At 44.5% G+C, this 20807-nt stretch overlaps 1 protein-coding gene across 8 annotated transcripts in view; it reads right to left on the bottom strand.

Moving 5' to 3' along the window:
• The window catches only part of KDM2B (lysine demethylase 2B), a 113729-nt gene that overhangs the window by 70564 nt on the left and 22358 nt on the right, over positions 1-20807 (bottom strand). For 6 of the 8 annotated variants that reach the window (XM_032127985.1, XM_032127982.1, XM_032127987.1 and 3 more), the window contains exons 5-8: positions 12566-12744; positions 10667-10773; positions 1781-1874; positions 751-904 (exon numbers count right to left, since the gene is read on the bottom strand). In XM_032127985.1, the coding sequence (XP_031983876.1) occupies positions 751-904; positions 1781-1874; positions 10667-10773; positions 12566-12744 (534 nt within the window). Of the gene's footprint in view, positions 1-750; positions 905-1780; positions 1875-2828; positions 2846-5224; positions 5340-10666; positions 10774-12565; positions 12745-20807 lie in introns of those variants that run through there. The other 2 variants (XM_032127989.1, XM_032127988.1) reach the window with 2 other exon arrangements.

The raw sequence follows: 20807 nt of genomic DNA, 5'->3' as shown, positions 1-20807 counted from the left end.
AGCAAAGTCTGATATCATCTTAAATGAGGACTGTTACACATTCCACCATCCTTAATCCAATTTAGGCAGGAGCAGAAAGGGCTGAAGCATCAGCCTTCAAAGCAGCAACTATTTGGTGTCTTTGCAAGATGAGCCTGGATCATGCAACACAGCTACTGAGGTGGGCAGCAGTGTAAAATTGAGTGTGGCCAGGCTGCTGGAAGATGTCCAGATTCAGCACCATCTCCACCAGCAGAAATTCTGAAGAGTTATAACAATGAAGCTGCTTCCCCAAGAAGCAATCCTGAGGGAGCACAGCACCTGCTCTTCCATGGACTGGAATCTCTCTTGAGTTCCACCAGAGAATCAAGACCCATCTCTGGCTACAGACAGAGGCAAAGAAGCAAGCTACTGAACTGCAGGTGAAACCTGCCAGAAGAGATCACAAAAAGAGAAAATTGTCTTTCCCAGAAAGCTCACAGCAGCAGTCAGTACAGCCCTGATGAGAAGTGGTGAACTGACAGCTCCAGAGGCCCAACTCCTCTCTCCTTTCTCCCAGTACACACAAGTGATCACTGCACACACTTCCTCACAGTACATTTTGCATCAGTCTTAATTTCTGGAAAACAAAGCACATTTAGTCCCTGGCCATTCTTCTGCCACAGCAAATAAAGATGTCAGTATGGGGTTTTGGTGTGAAGAATACTTTTACAGAGAACTGTTAGTAAAACACAATCTCAGTCATTCCAAAAGGTTAGTTAACAGGGATACCTGAAGGAATGAAGAACGTGTAGCCTTGTTTCAGCTCAATTCTTTGGCACCGTTCCACCCTGTCTCCCAGAAAGATATCACTTTGCTTTCCTGAGAGAACCCATTCTTCATAAAGTTCTAGATTCTGCAGAGTAGGTGGAATCAGCCAGAAGATCTAAAAACAAAATTAAGATTTAACTATTACCAACAGTCAACAAAAAGAAACAGCTGAGAGACTCCACCAAGGCTACCGTGTGTTAGGCAAATGAGCTGCTTTCTGCATGAAACACCTGTTTTCCAGGTGTTGTACACAGAGGCATACACAGACAGCAGCAGCAATTAGCCCACGTGCTGGAAGTGGCTGGGTAACTGTCAGTTGTCATCTCTCTTCCAGAAACATCTTACTCAGAAGCTGCCTGTGGTTCACCTGCAGTTCAGAACAGTGTGTTGGTACAGTACAACTGCACTGGGCTACAGAGAGGAGCAGGATCTGCACCACTGATTGATTTCAGTTCCCACCCTACACTGTCCATACTGCAACTGGGAAAAACATCATAAACCAGAAAAGATGTGAATGTAGCCATACATGCTGCGTATTTTAAGGCTTCTGTACCCTTGAATGTTTCAGTTCTGGCTTACTGTGCCTGTACACACCAAAGGAACACGGAATCTCTAAAAGGAACAGAAGCTTTAGCTACAGGAGACTTGTGAGGGCACTCTGACACAGCAAGGGTACGCACAGCCACATCTCGCTGCAAGACACTTCTGGACCACACAGCAACAGCAAGCCTAAAAGCACCACCACTAGCAAATAACACATTTGGTATTTCAAATAAATCACTTGTTTGTTTCATAATGGTGAGTGGCATCCTTCTAGTTCAGCAAACTCTCTGTATATCAACAAAGCTGCTGAAACAGTCTGATCACTGGCTGATCCGCTCAAGGAAAAAAAAAGAGAAAGATAGGAAAAAAGAAAAGAAAAGAAAACAACCCCTCCCCTCTATGAGAAGAACAGAGAAATAAAACCAAATATCAAAAAAGGTTCACCTACCTTCCCCCCACGGAAAACGTGATACCACACTGAAGTGCCACCAAAATCAATATGAAAATCAGTGAAGCATCCTTTCACACTCATCAAACAGTACCTGCAAGCAGAGTGAAGGACAAAAATGAATCAGTCTGAAACAGTATTTTTCACATCTTAATTTGCAGAGGTTAACTGCCTGTGCAATGCTGCTTCCACCAATTAAGTTTCTGCATTTACAGTACGGGGATTTGTCTCATGAAGATAATGAGGTTTCTGCTGAAAAATGCGTATCTCCATGTCTGAGTTTGCTGTTCATATGAGAGGAATTAAAGCTTTCGGAGTTAGGGAATAGAAAAACATTAAAAGTTAGGCTGTTCAGAAATATTTCTTATGCCACTGCCAGTCCCTGGGGTGATCTGTTTAATGCTCTCCTTCATCGCTCCAGAGACACAACCTTCACCAAAGTTGTACACAAATTGCTTCAAAGTTTTGAAAAATCTAATTTGCTTATAAATCCTCCTGAATGTTCTTTACCTACTTGCCACTCATGCCATTTTTGCAAGGATTAGGGGACAGAAACCTCATTTGGCAAACTAACTCCTTTTTGTTCACAATTCTAGGCATTCTGCATCAAAATACATAAAGGACCCAGCTGGCAGCCACACTAAGTATCAAATCCACTATTTTTTATGCCATCTTGATACAGGTTTTGAGCAGTTAAAGTCTGCATTGCTGGAAAAGACACAAGAGCTGTGGTCTGGCTGCAGGAATCTCCAGCCTGCAGCCACCATCTGTAACTAATGGCCGAATCACAGCCGCCCTCCTCACTGTAGGCACCTTTGCAAACGCAGGAAACACACACCACTTAACCCACTAACCTCTTTTCCTTGTTCCGGTCTCCGTTTCATGGCTTTTTTTTTTTTTTTTTTTTTTTTTTTTTTTGGTTTGGTTTGGTTTGGATTGGTTTTTAAAGGGAGTTATGGAAACCCTACCGGAAGGGGATTTGTTAAAAAAATAAATAAATAAATAAAAGGAAAAAAGGTTTGATTTAAGTGTGTCTTTTTCTGCTCACATTCAGGTAGGAGAAGCTCAGCAGTATGCAGCCGGCGTGCAGAAGTCCCTGTAGATGATAGGCTAGGAAGGACCTTACCATGTGTCTGCAGAAGGCTGGCAAATCAGAGCCACTCTGGGTCCATAAGAGCCGCTGCCTAGCAACCACATCCCGAGCCGGAGTTGACAGAATGATACGCAATGCTGTCATGAAGACAGTCAATTTGTGGGCTTCAAAAAAGGTCCTGCGCCTTCATCTCACAATTAAAACCTCTCCTTGTGCAATTACACGTCTCTCCTCTTGCCCACTCTGGAATTTTTTTAATTTTTTTTTTTTAATCCTTCAGAAGCAGGAAGAAGCTTTTGCTGCCCCTGGGGTATTTCAGATGCTTCAAAAATCACAGCTAGCCAAGAAGCTGTCTACACTCTCAATATGCTCCATTTCAAAATATGAGTCCTTCCCTCCCAAACACTTTTTTTTAATTTCTCCTTTTATGTTTTCTCTACCAAGATGTTGTTGATTACAAGTCAGATAGAATTTAAAAACAATAAAAGAAGCCCAGAAAGGAAGTTGCCTTTCTTCCAGCCAAACTGCAAAAAGTCACAGATTGAATAATTATTGCTCATTAGGAAAAAAAAAAAAATCAGCATGGAAATTCTCAGCTTGTAGGCAGTGCTGAGTATTAGAGGTTCATGTTGTTTTAAAGTAAAAAATTCAAATCCTTATGGAGTCAATTATTTTCACTTTCCAAAAGGTCAGATGTAAAATACATCACACGAACAAAAATTTTCTAGACAGTGCTACCTACCAACAATCACCCATTGAATTAAGATATTCTGGAAGAGCAAACATGGCTTGGGCATTAGCTGGTTTTAGGTATTCCTCAGTAGTCAATAATCTAAGCCTGAAGCAGTCAAACTGTTTATGTTCAGAGAGGAAATAACAGGATTGAATCCTGTTCTTATTGAATTTGTCAAATCAAAGCGCTTAAAATTTAGTTTGGTGAGAAAGCACTGAAGCAGGTATTACTGTGAACACGCAACTCTTTCTTTTCCTTGTTTTTCCCCATTTTCCCCTCTGTTTTCTTGAAACTCCTCTAAACACAATTTCCACTCCAATAAAGGTGGTTTTAGTGAAAGAGTCACATATGGCAATTAATAAAAACCTGCAAAGCATTTGGAAAATAAACTGTTTTTCTTTCCATCCACAAACAAGCCATGCCTTAATTTCTGCTGGTAATCTCCCAGGCCTGCTTTTGTCCAAACCCAACAGCTCCCGGCCGGCTCAGGAGCCTGCGGGAGGATCTTCCGCCATCCAGCTCTCTCCCTGGTTGCCAGAGTCTGGCACAATGCCTTTGCATTGACCTCTACAGCTTCCTCTTCCAATGTACACCGCAGTCACATGGTCCCAGCACACTCCATGCCACAGCTAATCTCAGGCACCGCTCAGCTCCAGCCTCAGCCAGCGGCTTCTCATCACCAACAGCTACTAATTTGGGGAACCACTCAACTTTTCAGGGTTTTCCATAACAACAGTGAAAAAGAAAAAAAAAAATACGGAGGGGAAAAAAAAAAGCCACAACACAGCATCCATGTTGAAAGAAATCGAGGAACTACATCCCACTGTGTGCTGTGGCCACCGTGCTCTGGGCCAGGGCAGGTACAGTGGTTACAGGAACACAATCCCACATCAGGCATGGGGAGACAACCTGACCAGAGTTACACCCTGAAAACACAGGCGACGCAAAAGATGCCCCAAGTTGAATATTTTCACAACTGCTACCACATCCAACCCCTGAACATTCCACTTTATCTCCCTGCACAGCCTCAGTCAGGGTTTTAAAACATGCAGCTGCTTGTAATCTGTTGTGGGGGAGCTTCCCTTCCCGATTGAAGAGTTTGGTTTGTGTTCTCCACAAGGCTGATATCTGTCGAGTTAATGTATTGTTATTTTGGAGGAAGGATTTGTGATGTGGAGAAAAGGGGAACTTCCCCCTCCCACTCCCCCCCCCCCCCCCCCCCCAAAAAAAAAACCCAAACATCTGGGGAAATTTGTTAGAGAAATGATGCGAAGAAATATGGAGTAACCTGCAAACTCACGAGGAAGAACAAACACAGAGATCCAAAAAAAGAGAGGGAGATGATACAAATGAAGCTAAACCACTAAGCAAACACAGCGAGCTGGGAACACAGGAACAACACAGACACCACTCGATAAGCCAGCGCAGAGCCCACACTCCCAGGCAAACCCACAATGCACTCGCCACGCATCGCTACAAACCCGCAAGCAAACAGAGAAACAAAGACAGCGAGAGCCGCGCCGGGATGCGAAGGCAGCGCCGGGCAGGGCAGGCAGCGGCAGCGTTCATGCACATGGGCCCGGGGAGACGCGAGCGGACGCACAGGCAGCAGCATTACCCTGAGCTCAGCTCCTTCTCTCCCGCAATAGGCACCGCGCACCATACGGCTCTATTCCCTCTGGCATTGCGAGGGCTCCCCTGCCACTGAGCTCAGCCCATAAACCACTCCCAAACCCCAGCAGAGGCTTCTGTTTTTTGTTCGGGCCAATGAGAAAAGTATAGCTCACTCTTCCTTCCTCCCAGGAGCAGCGCCGGCTGGTTGAAATCCCTGAGCCTGAAACCGAATACCACAGACCCATGAGCCAACTGCAAGTGCCAGCGCGGGGAAAGGCGCGGGCCTCGCTCCCCATCCCCGGGCGGGAGCGACGCTCCCGGTGTCGGGGGAGAGCGGCCCCCGGCAGCATCCCGGCACCGCGGGGGCCCTTCTGCCGGGCCTGGGAGCGGGGCTGGCAGGAGGCAGCAGGAACAATAGCTACCTCGGGGCGCCTCGGCCCGCACCGACAGCGCTCCCACACTGGGGCCCTGCAACTGGAAGCCACGAATTGCGCCGCAAGACAAAAGAAACCATTGTCACCCGGGAGGCACCGGCCCGGCTGCCGCCCCCATCCCCGCCTCACCGGCAGCGACCGGCCCCGCCGCGGCGGGGAGGGCCCGGCTGCTCCGCGGGGATGAGCCGCAGCATCTCCTCACGGAGGGCTCCGGCTTCCCTAGGGGTGAGCCCTGGCTGCTCCTGCGGGGATGAACCCGGCTTTTCTCAAGGATGAGCCCCGGCTCCCGCGTCAGGGGTGAGGAACCCCGGCTCCTCGCTCTCGCAGGGCCCCCCAGCACCCAGCCGTGGCCGCCGGGCCAGCCCTGCCCGTGGAAGGCCGCTCAGAGCCGGCCGCAGCGGGCCCTGTGCCCGTGCCCTGCCGGGACCCACCTTCGCCCCGTCCCCCTCTCGGGGAGCGGTACCGAGCGCTCCCAGCCCGAGGGAAACAAACCAAATCGTCACACTCCGTGGTCACCGCACCCTGTGCGCGCACCGGGCACTTCAAACGCACATGAAAGGCCCGGCTCATGCCCCGAGGGGGTTACGGTCCGAGTCAGTCACACATAGAGACAACACCCGAGATAACAGAAGCCAATTTTCTGCCAGGCACCGGAGTGTTTGTGAAGTGCCTGCAAATGACACTCTCAGACCACACTGGGACCAAAGTAAGCGACAACACTTCCCTCGTCGCACCCTTGCCCGGTCCCAGCCCCGGTGGGACAGGAAGAGCGCGCGGGGTGGGCGCACATCCGAGTGTGCCGCTGCCACGAGTGGGGACCGCACAGGGACCCCTGGTTGACCTTCCAGATTTTGGCTTCCAACAGCGCACAAGCGCTGGAACCTCAGAACTTCAAGAATGAAGAGGTTTGTTTGTTTGGGGGGGTTTTTTTGTTTGTTTTTGTTTTGGTTTGGTTTTTTTTGATTGGAAGCTTAAATTTCTGAAGAGGTTACCCACCACCACAATGAACTGAACCAAGCTGCCAACTCACTGCGAGCCAGGCCTGTCTGCCCCTGGAACAGCAGTTTGGTATCTGTGAGAGCATGACTCGTTTCTCCACCCTGTGACAAGGCTGTTCACTTCCAGGGTCACCACAAACTGTTGTAAACACTGGTGGTTATCTGAGTTACATGTGTGATGCTGCAAGTCCTCCAAGTTCTACCCAAAGGAGGATTTGTCACTCATGCACTGATCTGAAGACATCACATTTTATTTATTTTGCTAGCTTGGAAAGTCTTAAGGAGAACTCGCACTTATTGGTCTAATTTTTTTTACTGCATTGTACTTATAGAGGTTTTGTATCAAAAGCAATCCACAAATGGCATACAAAGTGCAGACAAGTCTCTCACATGCGTAAACCAGTGCCAGGTTGCCTTGTGGGACCTGCGAGCTCCCTCGATTCCCTGTCTCCAGAGGCACCCTGGGCGTCTAATTAGACCACAGCTCAGCAGAGCATTTTAGCATCTGTTTAAATCCATCCCTACTTAGTAAAGGAATGAATAGAAAGGAATGGATGGCTGAACAACAGCCTGGGAGAGGAAGAATAGAGCTGAGGACATGCTAACGGAGCAGCATTCTTTTGTGAACAGGTAGATGTTCCACACAGGATACCCCCTCCTTAACTGAAGGACAGCAGCAATATAGAAACCTATTACAGCAGTGCTTAGGTATTTCAAGTAATAGGAAGAATTTTGAAGGTAAAAAGGATGCTGCAGTGACTAAATCTTTCATTTTCATTTGTTCCACAGCACAAACATTACCAAGTTCTTAAAAGTGCCTGTTACTGTTTCATGTCCTGAACAGTAGCTATTCACTGCCACTGCATTGCAAATAATCTTGCAAGGCTACAAACATAAAACCTAATAAAGGGGATAATAATTTCAGCAGAGCCATCTCTTTTGATAAATGAAAAATCAAATTAGTACTTTTTTTTTCTTTTTTGGTTGGCTCAGCTGTATCCAGATTGCTTCAATTCTGGATGAATTTAAACAGAAAAACAAATCTGAGCTTGTTTTGAGCGAACTGAAAACGGTTATGGTGATATAACAAGCTTCTGCCCCTAAAAGCTGATGTTACAACAGCACTGCCTTTTTCTGCTGGCTCTTGGTTACACAGTATCTTCCCACTCTGATCCAGGATCCCATGTCTGAGAGGCTTTTCTCCGGAACTTGCATCCTGGGATGTGAAAGAGGGGACATAAACTATTTCCTTGCTTAATTCAGTCCTCTAAGTCTCCTTTTTGGTAAGCAGCCATTTACCTACAGACAGAAAAATAACTTCATTACCCAGAATTTTTTTAAAAAGTTAATGGTGCAAGTCCAAGTGCGAGGCAGGGTGGTCTCCAGCGCGCGCGGTGCTCCTGGTAACTGAAGCAGCAGATGGAGCGTTCTCTAACTTCACTCCCAGCACGGAACTCGACGTGCAGGAGCCAAGACAGACATTTGTGTCTGGTAATGCCATCTGTGTCTGCGAAACTGCAGCGCTCTCGCTGGAGTGCTTTTTGTTTGTAGGGAACACGTTAATGGTGGGGATGGCATACTGCAAACTCTCAGAATTATGGGAATGCTAAGAACAAGAATGGAATGAATCGATCCCATTTCTGAGCAACAACAGTCATTAATAAAGCATATGAGTACTGATGATTCACATAAAAGAATGGGCAGCGTGAAACAAGTGACAGCACTGACTTGTGGCTCCACAACTGAACATGATCTCCTTAATAAGGGCTCAAACCCTCTGGACACTCACAGCAATAGCTGGGACCAGTATCTCTACAGGAAAGTGTCAAGTTGAATTCCCAAACATGGAGAAAGCCAATCTCTTGAGGAGTTCATCTTTAAACCAGACGAGTTCATGCAAGAGCAATCTCTTGAGAGTCACTGAGCACACAGCAACAACTTCTACCTCAGGACAGCCCCTGCCTGGACTGCAGTTGAAGTTCAGAAGATAATTTTTAGGAGTGGCATCATTTTACGCTCACACCGTTCTTACGCTCCTGCCAGGGCATCAATGCCAGCCAGCAGCCAACAGCAGACAGGTTACTGACAGCCACAGATCTTTGTCCTGATCTGGTACAGCTTCTCTTGTGCTCACAGACTGTCACTGTTTGTTACTGGTTTTAGCTTTGTGGCTTCTTCAGACTGATGAGGGGTTTGTGCCAACAGTGCTGTAAATCATCCTTCTCTAGTCTTTCTGTGAGATGACACTCAGTAGCAACATCTTCATCACTCCAGCTGTATCACCCTCGCCTTTAACACTCATGCCTGGTAACTCCTTTTCCCAGCATCAAACTCTATTGTCACATTTCAAGCATTCACAATCTTTCAGTGTTTAGCTTCCCTGCACCTATCACATCTACTAGTTTATCAAGCTGTCAACCTCCACCTTCCCTTTGCCAGTGACAGCAACCTCCACAGCTCCATGTCTGCTTCTTCATCAGGCATCTCCTGCCTTTCTACCAGGCCACCCTCCACAAATGGGAAAAACTCCATGTCAAAATCTGTTGAATTGGTACGTCTCTAAAATCCCTTTGAAACCTACCATCTGGCATTTCATGATGCAAGCAGTGAACTGCAAGCATATACTCTTTTTCTGCTAAATTCTGTTAGTCATGTTGCTACCTTATCCTTCAAACCATCTCTGCCTTGTTCTGTTTACTTGCTACATCTTTTTCAGCATCTGGAGTGTGCCTGCTCTAGGAAAGGAATAATTTTCTTTACTTCTTACCTTGTACCATCCATGAATCCTTAGGCCCTGAATCATGATTCAGTTTCTTAGCTCTGGCAAATTACAAAGAATGTTATTTGCTGACTAACCACTTGGGAAGCAAGTGTTGCTCTGCCACTGGTTTATTGTGTGACCTCAGGCAAGTCACTTAGGACATTTCCAAATGCATGGGGCACTCCAATCCACAGTCAGTTACCCTAAGGAGCAGTTTGATCCTTTCAAAATGTAGGAGTATCTTTAGCTTCCACTGAAATCAATGGTGCTGAGCATGTCCCCCCAATGCCTGTCACAGAGTCTCTTCTTTTATGAAGACCTTTACTTTACCTTCCAAAATGTTTATTTTTACAGAACAAGAGCAAATGCTACATATTACTTCCTGACTGCACACTCCTTTGTATCTGTTAGTACCAATCTATTTTACAGTTTGGAAGGAGTTCTGAGTGATTTGCAGAGCACCAGAGGTCGGTTCAACAGCAGAGCCTGGGATGTTGCCAGCATTTGGTCTGGCCAATAAAACACAAACAGCAGTGAAGGGCTTCCAAGATTACCTGTTCATCAGCCATACAGGTCATTGCATCATTATAGGAACCCCTATCTCAGCTCTACTCATTCCCAGGAAACTTGCAGTGCACATTTTGAGGCCCCCAAATAGTTCCTTTTTCCAATCATCACATAAAAAGTTTCAAGGAAGACATTAAAGCAGAAGAAACAGTGATGTGAGCCTATGCTTACCCAAAAACTATAGCTGAAGTAGGCAGAACCAGGACAAACTGCTCTTGTGTTCAGTATCAAACCTGCCCTGAGTGGGTCCTGAGCCTGGATAGTCAGTCCAATATTTGCCCTTGCTCTTGAAAAAGTGAATAGAAAAGTAAACTGGCAGAAAGGGCAGTGAGAGAGTTTCTGGGAAGTCACACACCTATTAAAAATGGACTTGAAGCTCATTTCACAAAACATTTCTCAGCTAATAACATCTGTCATTAGCAGTTTAGAACCTGGGAAGGATTGGAGCCCAGCCTACAGCAGGACTCTGACTACACTGTGTGACATATCTGTGTGATGTGAGGTGATTTCTTTGGGCAGCACTTTCAGAGAATTTACTACTTAAGGTCAGTCTGCCACTTTCAGAACAGAGTTGCTTAAAACTGAAAAATAAAAATGCACTTTTCAAAGAGATTTGATTAAAGACTGTATTCAGCAAAGTTAAAATGACTTAAGGCAGTCAAGAGCAGAGCTTTTTAAATACTTACTTTTTCACTTTGGGGTATTTCATCTCTGAAATAGCATTGGTAGCATCCGTCTGTCTCTCCTTCAAATGCTGTGGCCACATATTATCCACCCAGTCGACTAAATCCACCTGAAACACCACCAAAATCAACTGTTAGCTCCTGAACACACGGTAGGACATATTCTCGTTGGCTAAAACTCCTCTAGTGACAGCAGCAGATGCTCACAGACAGGAAGAACCTTGCTATACAGCAAAAGTCCCGTGCACCCAACTTGTTAAGGTGCAGCATTTCATCACCACAACTCAGCCCTTTAAAACCCAGGGGAAGGAGAGTTTTACAGGCAATTTACCTGGGTGCAAATTTTGTCTCATGGGCACCTGTGAGCACCTTCTCTTGTATTCTGTCTGTGGCATTTTTGTAGCCAACAGCCTAGATATTGCATTTATGAACATTAAAATGCAAACATAAAAGGGATGATACTATTTTAATATCTTCCATTTCAAGGAGGAAATAGGACTGATTCCATGAATATCACAACTGTATGTGAAAACAAAACTTGGCTACTGCCCTGATTCTGAGATAATTCCCACATTCTGATATTGCAACCCAGAGTTTACACAGCAGGGAACCTAAATCAGGTATTTCAGTCTTACATGGGCTCAAAACTCTGCAGAATTCAAGGGGACATCTTATACAAAATATATGGGAGCTGACTTTAGGTACTGGACTTCCACAACACCCTCTCATACTCCCATGGGAATGCAAATGTCTCTTTCGGTGAAATCTAAATATTCCTGCTTTTACAAACAACTGTGCACTCAGGCCATTTTCAACAGCTATGAAATAACCATTTACACGAGATAACAGGTACCTAACAGCATTTTTTATTTCTAGGCACCCAGGAAATTTGCACAGATGTTTTAAAAGCTCACTGAGCACAATGTGTTTGGGCAAACCGGGATCAGTTGAACACCAGAAACTCCCCAGAGCACCTTCAAATTACCCGCTAAGTGTCTGAATGACAGCAAAAATCTGAATGAACTTCTAAATATGTGTTTAATATTCAATTTGCGATCCACGTTTAAAAGAACAAAGAAGTCTAGTAAAGAATTACTTCTACAGATCAGCAATTAGAGTTGCCATTTATTTGTGACCTGTTCAGGCAGAAGTGTGGTGTTCCTACTGTCTTCTTGGGTAAGAGATATCCCCAGCTAAAAAACTACTGTTGTAACTAGAAAAGGACTTAGAAACCAGGCAAAAAGTGTCTGAAAACAAAACATCATAGAGCTGTAGTTTCACACCCAGCTACATGCTAGCATAGCACACATAGATACATTACAGAGATAAATGAAATCATCTTTACTAATAAGGTCACAGTTTCACACCAGTGACTCCATTGCGAATAAAATCACAAAAGCCCTCTACCTTTAAAAAGTATGTACAAATCTACCCCGTTCCTCTACTGCCAATTCTGACAAAGCAGTGATTATGCTGATTTAATTATGTATACATTTCTACATTTAACAATTGCGTTTCCAACTTTTTTGCTTTGGAAGCCCCAGAACATTTTTTGGATAAAAGGAGGGTTCATATATAATGAATCCAAGCTTCTTGATAGTTTAAGCTTGCGTAGAGGAGGAAAAATACTAGATAGGTATTTAATTTTGGATGAAGTTTCCCCTAAATACCTTGAGAGGAACTGTGTATCTGTGCAAATTGAATGATTAACAGCTCATCAGGTACCTAATTCCTGTAAATTAAATTCCACTGTCAAGCAGACCAGCTTTCTACTTGGCTAAAAATGATATCCCAACACCAAATGAGCAGGAGTTCTGGGCACTTCCCATCACCTTGTTTAAACTCCATGGTTTATTTCTGGGAAGAAGCTGAAATAAAGCCCATCACCACGGGCTCCCTTACCACGTTGGGGCGCTTGACAATGTTCTCCAGCTTGGTGTGACTGAACTCCAGGCTGATGACGTTGTAGAGCTTCTCTCGCTGGGCCTCTGGGGTCTCGTAGTACCTCACGAACTGAGACATGCTCATCTCCACTCCTCTCTGTGTGTTCACATCCATCACATCCACGATCCGGCGGCTTCCTGCAAACACAGCAGCAGTCTCAAAACATCTGCCTTGGCTTTATTTATGTATATATACACATATGTATGTATATTATTTTATATATCTATATATATATCAGTTCTCAGTGACTGCAGGGAAACTGCAGGAAAAGAGGATAAGAGACCAGTACCAGCCTCTCCATGACTCCTAAATCTCAAACAGTGAGCAAGGAACTAACTTGGAGCTGGACTTTTTCCCAATATGACACTGAACAGGTCACGTGGTTCACAGAGATGGCGAGAGCAGTTTCCTCCTTTATGTGAATTGATGTGAGCAGAAGTACATTAAAAACTATGAAGAAGTGATACAATATGGTAGTAGGGGGCAGGCAAGACAAATAGCTCTCCAAATCATACTACAATTTTCTAAACATCCATATGTCTCTCAAGATGCTTTTACTCATGGACAGAAACTATCCACAAAGTGCAAAAACTGCCTTGCATCACTGGATACTGTAAACTGCTGAACATTCCCAATTCCAGTCAGCACCAGTGGGGATGAAAGCACTAAATGCCATAGAGGAGTGAGCCCCCACTTTGGATCTCTCAGCAAAAACTACAGGACATACTTTCAGCTCCTCGAGTGGCAGACATACAAGTCTCATTAGCACCAGAATGTTGAGCAGCAGTTTTAGTCGAGCCTTCAGCTTTACACAGATTAATCCACAATCTTCTCTTTGGCCAACTGGAAGGTTTCACCTCTCCCAGCAATTTTATCATCCTAATTAGCAGTTCATTTGTGTGTGAGCGAACAGGAGCCCATGAGAGACATGCCTCATTTCCAGGAGAGGTTTCCAGCAAACAAACTCGCAATGCTTCCAAAAAATCTCTCCAAAACCATTTTCACCGCCGAAGAAATAACTCAAAATAAATTGCATTAAAACAAAATGTAGGGCTCATATGCACCATCAGAGGGAATTATTAATAATTACAGCACCTGGCCTATCATGTGCTTGGGAGCAGTATTTCAGCAAGAGTGATAGCTTGGATTGCAGCTCTCCATTACAAACATCTTTAGCCCCTGATAGCAGTGACAGTGACAGATGTGATAATGATTCTGCAAAAGAACTCAAGACCATAAAGCTTTGAAATCAAGACGAAAAATTTATATAGTGTAAATCTGGAATAGTCCCACCAGCCTGTCAGTCAACCTCCTCGTTCCAAGGCCAGGGAACAGGATCCCATCCTTGGGCTGGGCTTGGGACTGTCTGGAGTGTTGCCACCTTGAGGCAGGATGAGGAGAGTTAAGCTATGTGTGGAAAAGCACAAGAGTCCTTAAATTTCGTATCTGCATGTTTGAAACAACATATATAAAATCTAGTTATGGGTTGGGAGGGGGGAGTGTTGTTGTTTTTTTAACGGTAAACTTTACTATCTAGGGGAGTGGTCTTTTTTCAATCCCACAGGTCAGCAGCTGGGGTGGAGTCCTGTTAAACAGGCCCCTAATGAAAGCCATCCTGATCTCCGCTTCCAGAGCCTGGGATCAAAGCAATGGCCACAGCCTGGAGGGGTTAAGGACACAGATACTGAAAAATTCTATTTGAAGGGCTACGTGGCTGAGCCTGGGACCTGCCATATTTTAGTCTAGGTTTGATCTCAGCTTTGCTGGAAGCAACCTTGTAGAGCCTCTCAATTATCCTTTCCAAAAGAAAAATCAGCAGTTACCTGATGAATTAAGAGTATGAGGAGCAGTTCAATAGCAGGTTTGTTAAATGAACACGATTATCAATTACAGGCAGAAGAGCTTAAGATTTGAATTGATAATCTCTTGACTTCCAAATTAAAGAGTAATTTGAGGGGATGTTTTTCTCTTAAGCCACAGTACTGTCAAACAAGCCCATACATAATGATTCTTGGAGTACTGCTCACAGAATTTGAGATGTATAATTACAGGTTCACATCCTGGTGTTCACTGCCCACTGCACAGCAGCCCTGGCTCACTGCCAGCTTTATCTCTTCTGTCCTGAAAAGATTCAGCTCTTTCTTCTATCTCCTGTTCCTAATAGAAGGTGAAAAAATATCATCTAGGAGAGTAAAGGACAAGGGAAAGAAGCACACAAAGGCTCCAAAAAGTGGTGGCAGGCTGAGAGATCTCAGGTCAGGCTGGATTTTTGGGCAGTTCCACACGCATTTTACCATGATCCATTTCTGTTAACCAATTCCTAGGCATCCCCTTGCCACACTCTCACCATGTTCTCAAAGAATGGACCTCGCTCAACCAAGCCTGGGGCAGCCAGCAGGTCCCAGCAGGATCTCAGTGACCCTGGCAGCCTCTTGTCCTTGTTCCCACCTATCCCTCACTTCAGCTCATCACCCACTGGACATGGATTTACAGACACCTGGAGCCCTGGCAAAGTCTCTTCCTGCTGACATGAGAAGCTTCAGTGCGCCATGCACCACTTCACCCTTGACTTCCCTGGATGTTTTTCCAGTGGAACTCTGGACTGGGCAATGTGGGATTAAGAAGCACTGCTTCATCTCTGGCAGCAGATGTGACTCAGAGGTGGAGTGGTGATGCTGGGGGATTTTACAGCCTAAAGAAACATCTTCCTCTCCTGCTGCTTGCTCATGGAGCACAAGTGAATCCCCAAAGAATCACAAAGACAGTAACTAAGAAACAAGCTAGTGCCATCTCTGACAAGGGGAACAGACAACAGCAAGAAGGAGACAGAAGAATCAATTGCAGGGATGTAAGCTGGAAAATAAAATCCATCAGGATGAGCTACAGAAGAACGATGCTTTACTTAAAGCCTTAAAAACATTATCGTTACTCCAGCCCATGTATTAGTAAAATCCACATTAAAATTAAGGGGACAATAGCATATGTAATATCTGTTCCCATTATTTGGAGACCTATTGACCAAGACACTGTAAAGATTCTAATAGATTGAATTGTACAACTGTGTGCTGTAATATCCTTATTCTTTTAATACAGAAATGAACATCTGGAGGAAAAATTACTTGTCTCCCACTGCCCACCCTGGTCAAGTTGGTTTGGTGTGGAGAGCTGGTCCTTTCTGTTCTGGGCTTCTTGGTAAAACAAGAGCAACAGGGAAGCAAACCTTGTCCACTTGTCAGAGAGAGAACTGCACTCCAGGAATGCAGATTACACAGGCACCTTCGCTGCATCAGCAAATGATTTCCCAAATCACAGCTCACCAAGCCCACCCCAGATACTTCAGGAATGATGGGCTCCAGCTCTGAAGTCATTCAGTAGAACTCCTGTTGATCTTCCCTGCAGAGTTTGCACCCACGCTTTCCTTCATGTATAGAATATTGTAATGATTTTCCAGAGAGGGAACAGGGAATGGGAAATACTGGGACTATAAAAATCTCCTCTGTGGTCCAACAGCTGCCATTTCCTATTTCTAACCAGGTGAAGCACTGCCTTCCCCTGCCCTGAGCTTCAGGTTATCCAAGCTGCCAGACTCCCATCTTCAGAATAGCCCATCATTTCCCATGACGTGGATTTAGCATGGATATTTGGAGCAGTGGAAGCAACGCAAACGTGAACCACACAGTAGAGTATGAGAAATGCACAGGAGGTGTGAATCAGAGCTGCAAACGACACCAGAGTTTTCTAGGCTGTGGTCTCTTCTCCAGCACAGCACCAGCAGGAAAAGGTGCAACTCCCCCACAGCAGAGGAAAGAGGAAATGTCCTTTCTGTAAGAATGATTACCAAGCCTGTCCATTAAGAGGATAAAGCTACCTTGGAGAATTATTTTAACCCTCTGTGTCTGAATTGAGATCTGTGCTGAAGGTACAATATAGTGTTGACAACCAGAAACCAACCTGCAATGCCGAGGGACCGGCCCGCTGGTCCTGCCTAATCTTTATGCTTCTTACGAGGAAAGAATCCCTGGTTTGTAAAGCAGGATTTTTGGCAGAGCCTCAGGAAATCTGCCAGCCTCACTAGCGGGTTAATTGTACCTAAAGACTGAGGCTTTGACTTGCATCCCAGTTAATCCCCCCGGAGCTCCCGGAGCTGGAAGCACGTATTCTTCTGCTGCCCACGGGAGACTATTATGATATCCCCTGCTAACTGGGAGGGATGTGAATCCGAGCAGAAAGTCCTTGCTCAAGTGGAGCTATTCCCGACATTCCCTGCATTTCACAGCGAGGGTACGAACAAATTAAGAGACGCGTCCCGATCCCATCACTCCCAGTGCCACCAGAGGGCACAGAAGAACAAAGGGAAACGAGCCCGGACATCGCACACAGCTCTCCCCCACACCTCCTCACCCAGCACCTTCCCCAGCACAGCCGGGCCCCCAGGAAAGGCGTACGCCAAGGATCCCGCTTTGCAGAGCTCTCTGCCTTCCCTCCTCCCCCTCGGCCAGGTCTCTGTCCCCAGCGCCACTCTGGCTGTGCAGCAGGAGCCCTTTCAGTGGGGTCACAGCATCTCCTCCTTATGGAGGTGTAAAACTGCCGTGCCTGACGCGAACCTTCCCCTCCGGCCCCTCTGTAGCTTTATCACTGCATATAAAAGTGCCAAACTGCAATAACCCGCGTTAGGAGCTGTTTGCACACAACAAACGCTGTGCAGAGCGTGGCCACAGGAACTGCCTGTGGAACTGTTCAGCCTTAATGCTACAGGACTGGGCCGGAGAAAAGGGCTCAGGGCAAATCATGTGTTTTAGTGGCATTATATAGAATTAATCCGTATCCCTACACCTACCGAAGCCATCATTTCTAATGATTCTTAGAAGCTTCAGACAGTGAAAAGCACACAGAAAAAAAATTCCTTATACAAAGAAGCATTTTACTTCCAATTTTTTGTACAGTATACCAATGCATTAACCTGTAGTATAAGCATACTCCAGGTGGCTGAAAACACAGAGCATACAAATAACAGTTATAGAAAGAAAAATAATACAAGGTCTAAGAAAAGTGGGACAGGATATAACTTTGGTGAAAATCTTATGTTTTATTTATCTATCAAATTTATTTTAAGACCATTAATCATTTCCTAAAATGTCTCAATATAAAATACATCTAACAGTAACAATAAAGAAAAACGTTATAAAAATTATAAGCTTTCCACCCTCTGAAACCTCATCCTCAGCCCATAATGAGGAAAACTTTGGCCTTGATTTCCCTCCTACTTGGCAGTTAGGAAATGGAAGAAGACCTTCAACTACACTCACATCACCAATCAACATGTGCACTATACCTGCAGGAACAATCCTGCAGCTCCCCTCTGGTCTAGAAGGGTATTTGAAGGTGTCAAAGGGTTGGTAGCACCCCCCCCACATCTTGTACCCACATTTATGAGGACATCTGAAGAAATATACAGCTATGATTACATCAAACCTCCAAAACATGCTGGTATTAATGTATATTTTTTAGGTGAAGGCAGTACACTTGAAGGTAATTTTGAACTAAGGTATATTATGACACTAAAGCATAACAACTACCATAAGATATTTAGGATTTTGGGTGGTATCATTCCAAAATAAGACAGCTCATTTCTAGTTTGGATGAATTAAAGCAGAGGATGCTTATTGCAGAAACACACTGTGGCTATGGGGAGTTTTTCTAAAATAGCTTTCTATTTTCTTTGTTCTGCTTGATTGTCCCACAAGGACAATTCAGCTTTAAATCCACCTGTAGACAGAGGCTTTGAGATGCCTGTGACCACACCAACACGTCTCTTCAATTTCACTTTCACGTCCTGACATCATGGAAGTACATTCTCTTGAGAGGTTGTATTTTTGTTGTAATGTTCATTCAAAGCAGATTTATTGCTGTTTATATCTGGACATGAACATGACTGTTTTTAGCAAAACTGTCCCAGTTTAACTAAGATTTTTTTTAAGAGTTTGCCTGTGTTAGGCAAAGGACAAACTTAAAGAGAGCTCAAACAGGAAGTTCAGCTCTAAAAATAGAACTGGTTCTACTTCCAAAATGGCAAGTCAGCGGACGTGCTAAACATAGGCAAGTGAGTGTTATAATATTTCATTTTTACTTCTAGGAGAAAAAAAAAGGCATAATGAGAGAGCATCAAATGCCCTATTTTTATTTATTTTATTACACAAAAACCCTAATTGTGGTTCAAAGCTCACTCACCTGACACTTCTGATGCACAGACCCCCAGTGGAAACTTATGACAGAGGTGGAAGGCTACATCCATCACAGCTTAGCCCAGCACTGGTTAGTGCTGAGAGCTAAACAAGCACCAAAAAAATATAGAAATAATAAATGTATATATATATTCCTCCACCTTTCTGCAAGGGAGAAAGACAGCATGAGTTTTCTGCCAGTTCAACTTCCTGAACCACCTCACTACAAGAAAGAGGAAAGCCTGTGCCAGCACACAGGAGGGGATGGGAGAGCAATGCCAGAAGTGAGGCGAGAAGGAAGAGAATGAGCAGGACGTCAGTTTAAACTTGCTTAATTGGCATGGCAAAAAAAGCAAATTGTTGGATGCAATAGGGAGCACAAGGAACAGAGACGCTTCCCCTGGTCACATAACAGGCAGCAGCAGCAAAACCAGAGGCCACTTTAGATGACAAAGAGATGGTCTGGCACCAGAGCCTGGTACTGGAATTAAGGAAGAAGTTTCTATTTCCAGTCTATCAGGAACACTGGGTAAGTTTTAACCTCTGTCTGCCCTAGGTCCTGGTTTCATGATACAAACTGTTCACCAATACTCAAGAAATTGATGAGGCTTAAATAATTTTTTTAAGCGGGGTCAGCTCCCTGCCTGTTTCCCAGCACAGTTCTACAAACATCAGGGCAAGGATGTGCAGCCAGCACCAGCACTGTGGGAAATCCCATGGTGACATCAACCACAGCCCCAGCTCCCTCCGGCTATTACAGACTGCAGTTTTCTTCTTAAACAATAAGCTGTTTAAGAGGCACAAAACCAGTGAGTGTTATATGAAGCAACATCCTCTGAAAGTCTGCAATACAACACTTTAATAGACAGAGATTTCCACTTTATTCATGCACTGCTCCACCTTAACACTGGTGGAAGCCAAAGTCCCAAAGGGTTCCTTCAGAGCTGCTACAAACCACTTCAATTTCCAACAAATTAGAGCCCTCAGACTGTAGGAAAATCACTAATGGAACCTTGACTTGAAAAAAATCCATTCAGAAACTCTGATGTCCAGTTACTAGTTTTAATTTTGCTCAGGAGAGAACACAGTGCAGCTCCACAACTTTGTAATTCTTCCTAGCACTGAGCAAACATGGAGAAGGTCAGAAATCCCATTAGGCTGTCTGGTCGACATATGGGACTGCTGGTGTCCCAGAAAGAAGGGATAGATTCCATGGGAAACCAAAAAAACCCCACCTGTCAAGTCCTACTGGTCCTGTTTACAGCAAAGTGTGTTGATCTCTTTATCACTATTGGTTCATGGTTGGCAAGAGTATGCTAAGAGCACTTGCTCAAGTCTGGAAGGATTTATTTGTACTTCCTCACAAGTTTCTCTGGAACTGGGGAGTAATACAGGTTCTGTACAGTACAGTACAGCCTCACCAAGGAAAGAGGGATACAGAGAAAACAGGAGAGGTCGCTCAAGGGAAAAGAAAGAAAAAAGTACAAAGACAAAAGGATGAGCCAATAAACCTCCGGTGCTGTACTTTGGAAAGAGAAACCTGCTAGACAGAATTGGAATCAATAATTTCAATGAAATAGCACGTTTTGTTTTCTTTTATTTTTTATTGTCCAGATGTTTCCTCTTTGCAGTACTCAAATTTTAAAATAAATGCAGCAGCTAGAAGTCTGTCTAGCTCATACCAATAGTACCTATAAACCCTTTTGTTGACAGACCATTGGTTTGACTCCATCTGAGCTTACAGGCACTGGGAAATTATCATTTTCCGTGGTAATATTTATTTACTGATTTTAGGCCTGACTTAGCACATTTTCCAATTTAGAGCATGAAGCATGTTGACAGTCCTGACAGAATGACTGTGAGGAATTTGGAACTTGACTTTAAAAACAAAGCATTTTTAAAAGATAGTGTGAGTTTTTAAAACAAGCTTTGGTCACAAAACAACATGATGGAGGAAACAATTTATTTTTATGGCCTGG

Source organism: Corvus moneduloides, chromosome 18 (genome assembly GCF_009650955.1).
Source record: "Corvus moneduloides isolate bCorMon1 chromosome 18, bCorMon1.pri, whole genome shotgun sequence".
Lineage (NCBI taxonomy): Eukaryota > Metazoa > Chordata > Aves > Passeriformes > Corvidae > Corvus > Corvus moneduloides.
The sequence above is the reverse complement of the archived record's forward strand: the minus strand, read 5'-3'. Positions and strand labels throughout refer to the sequence as shown.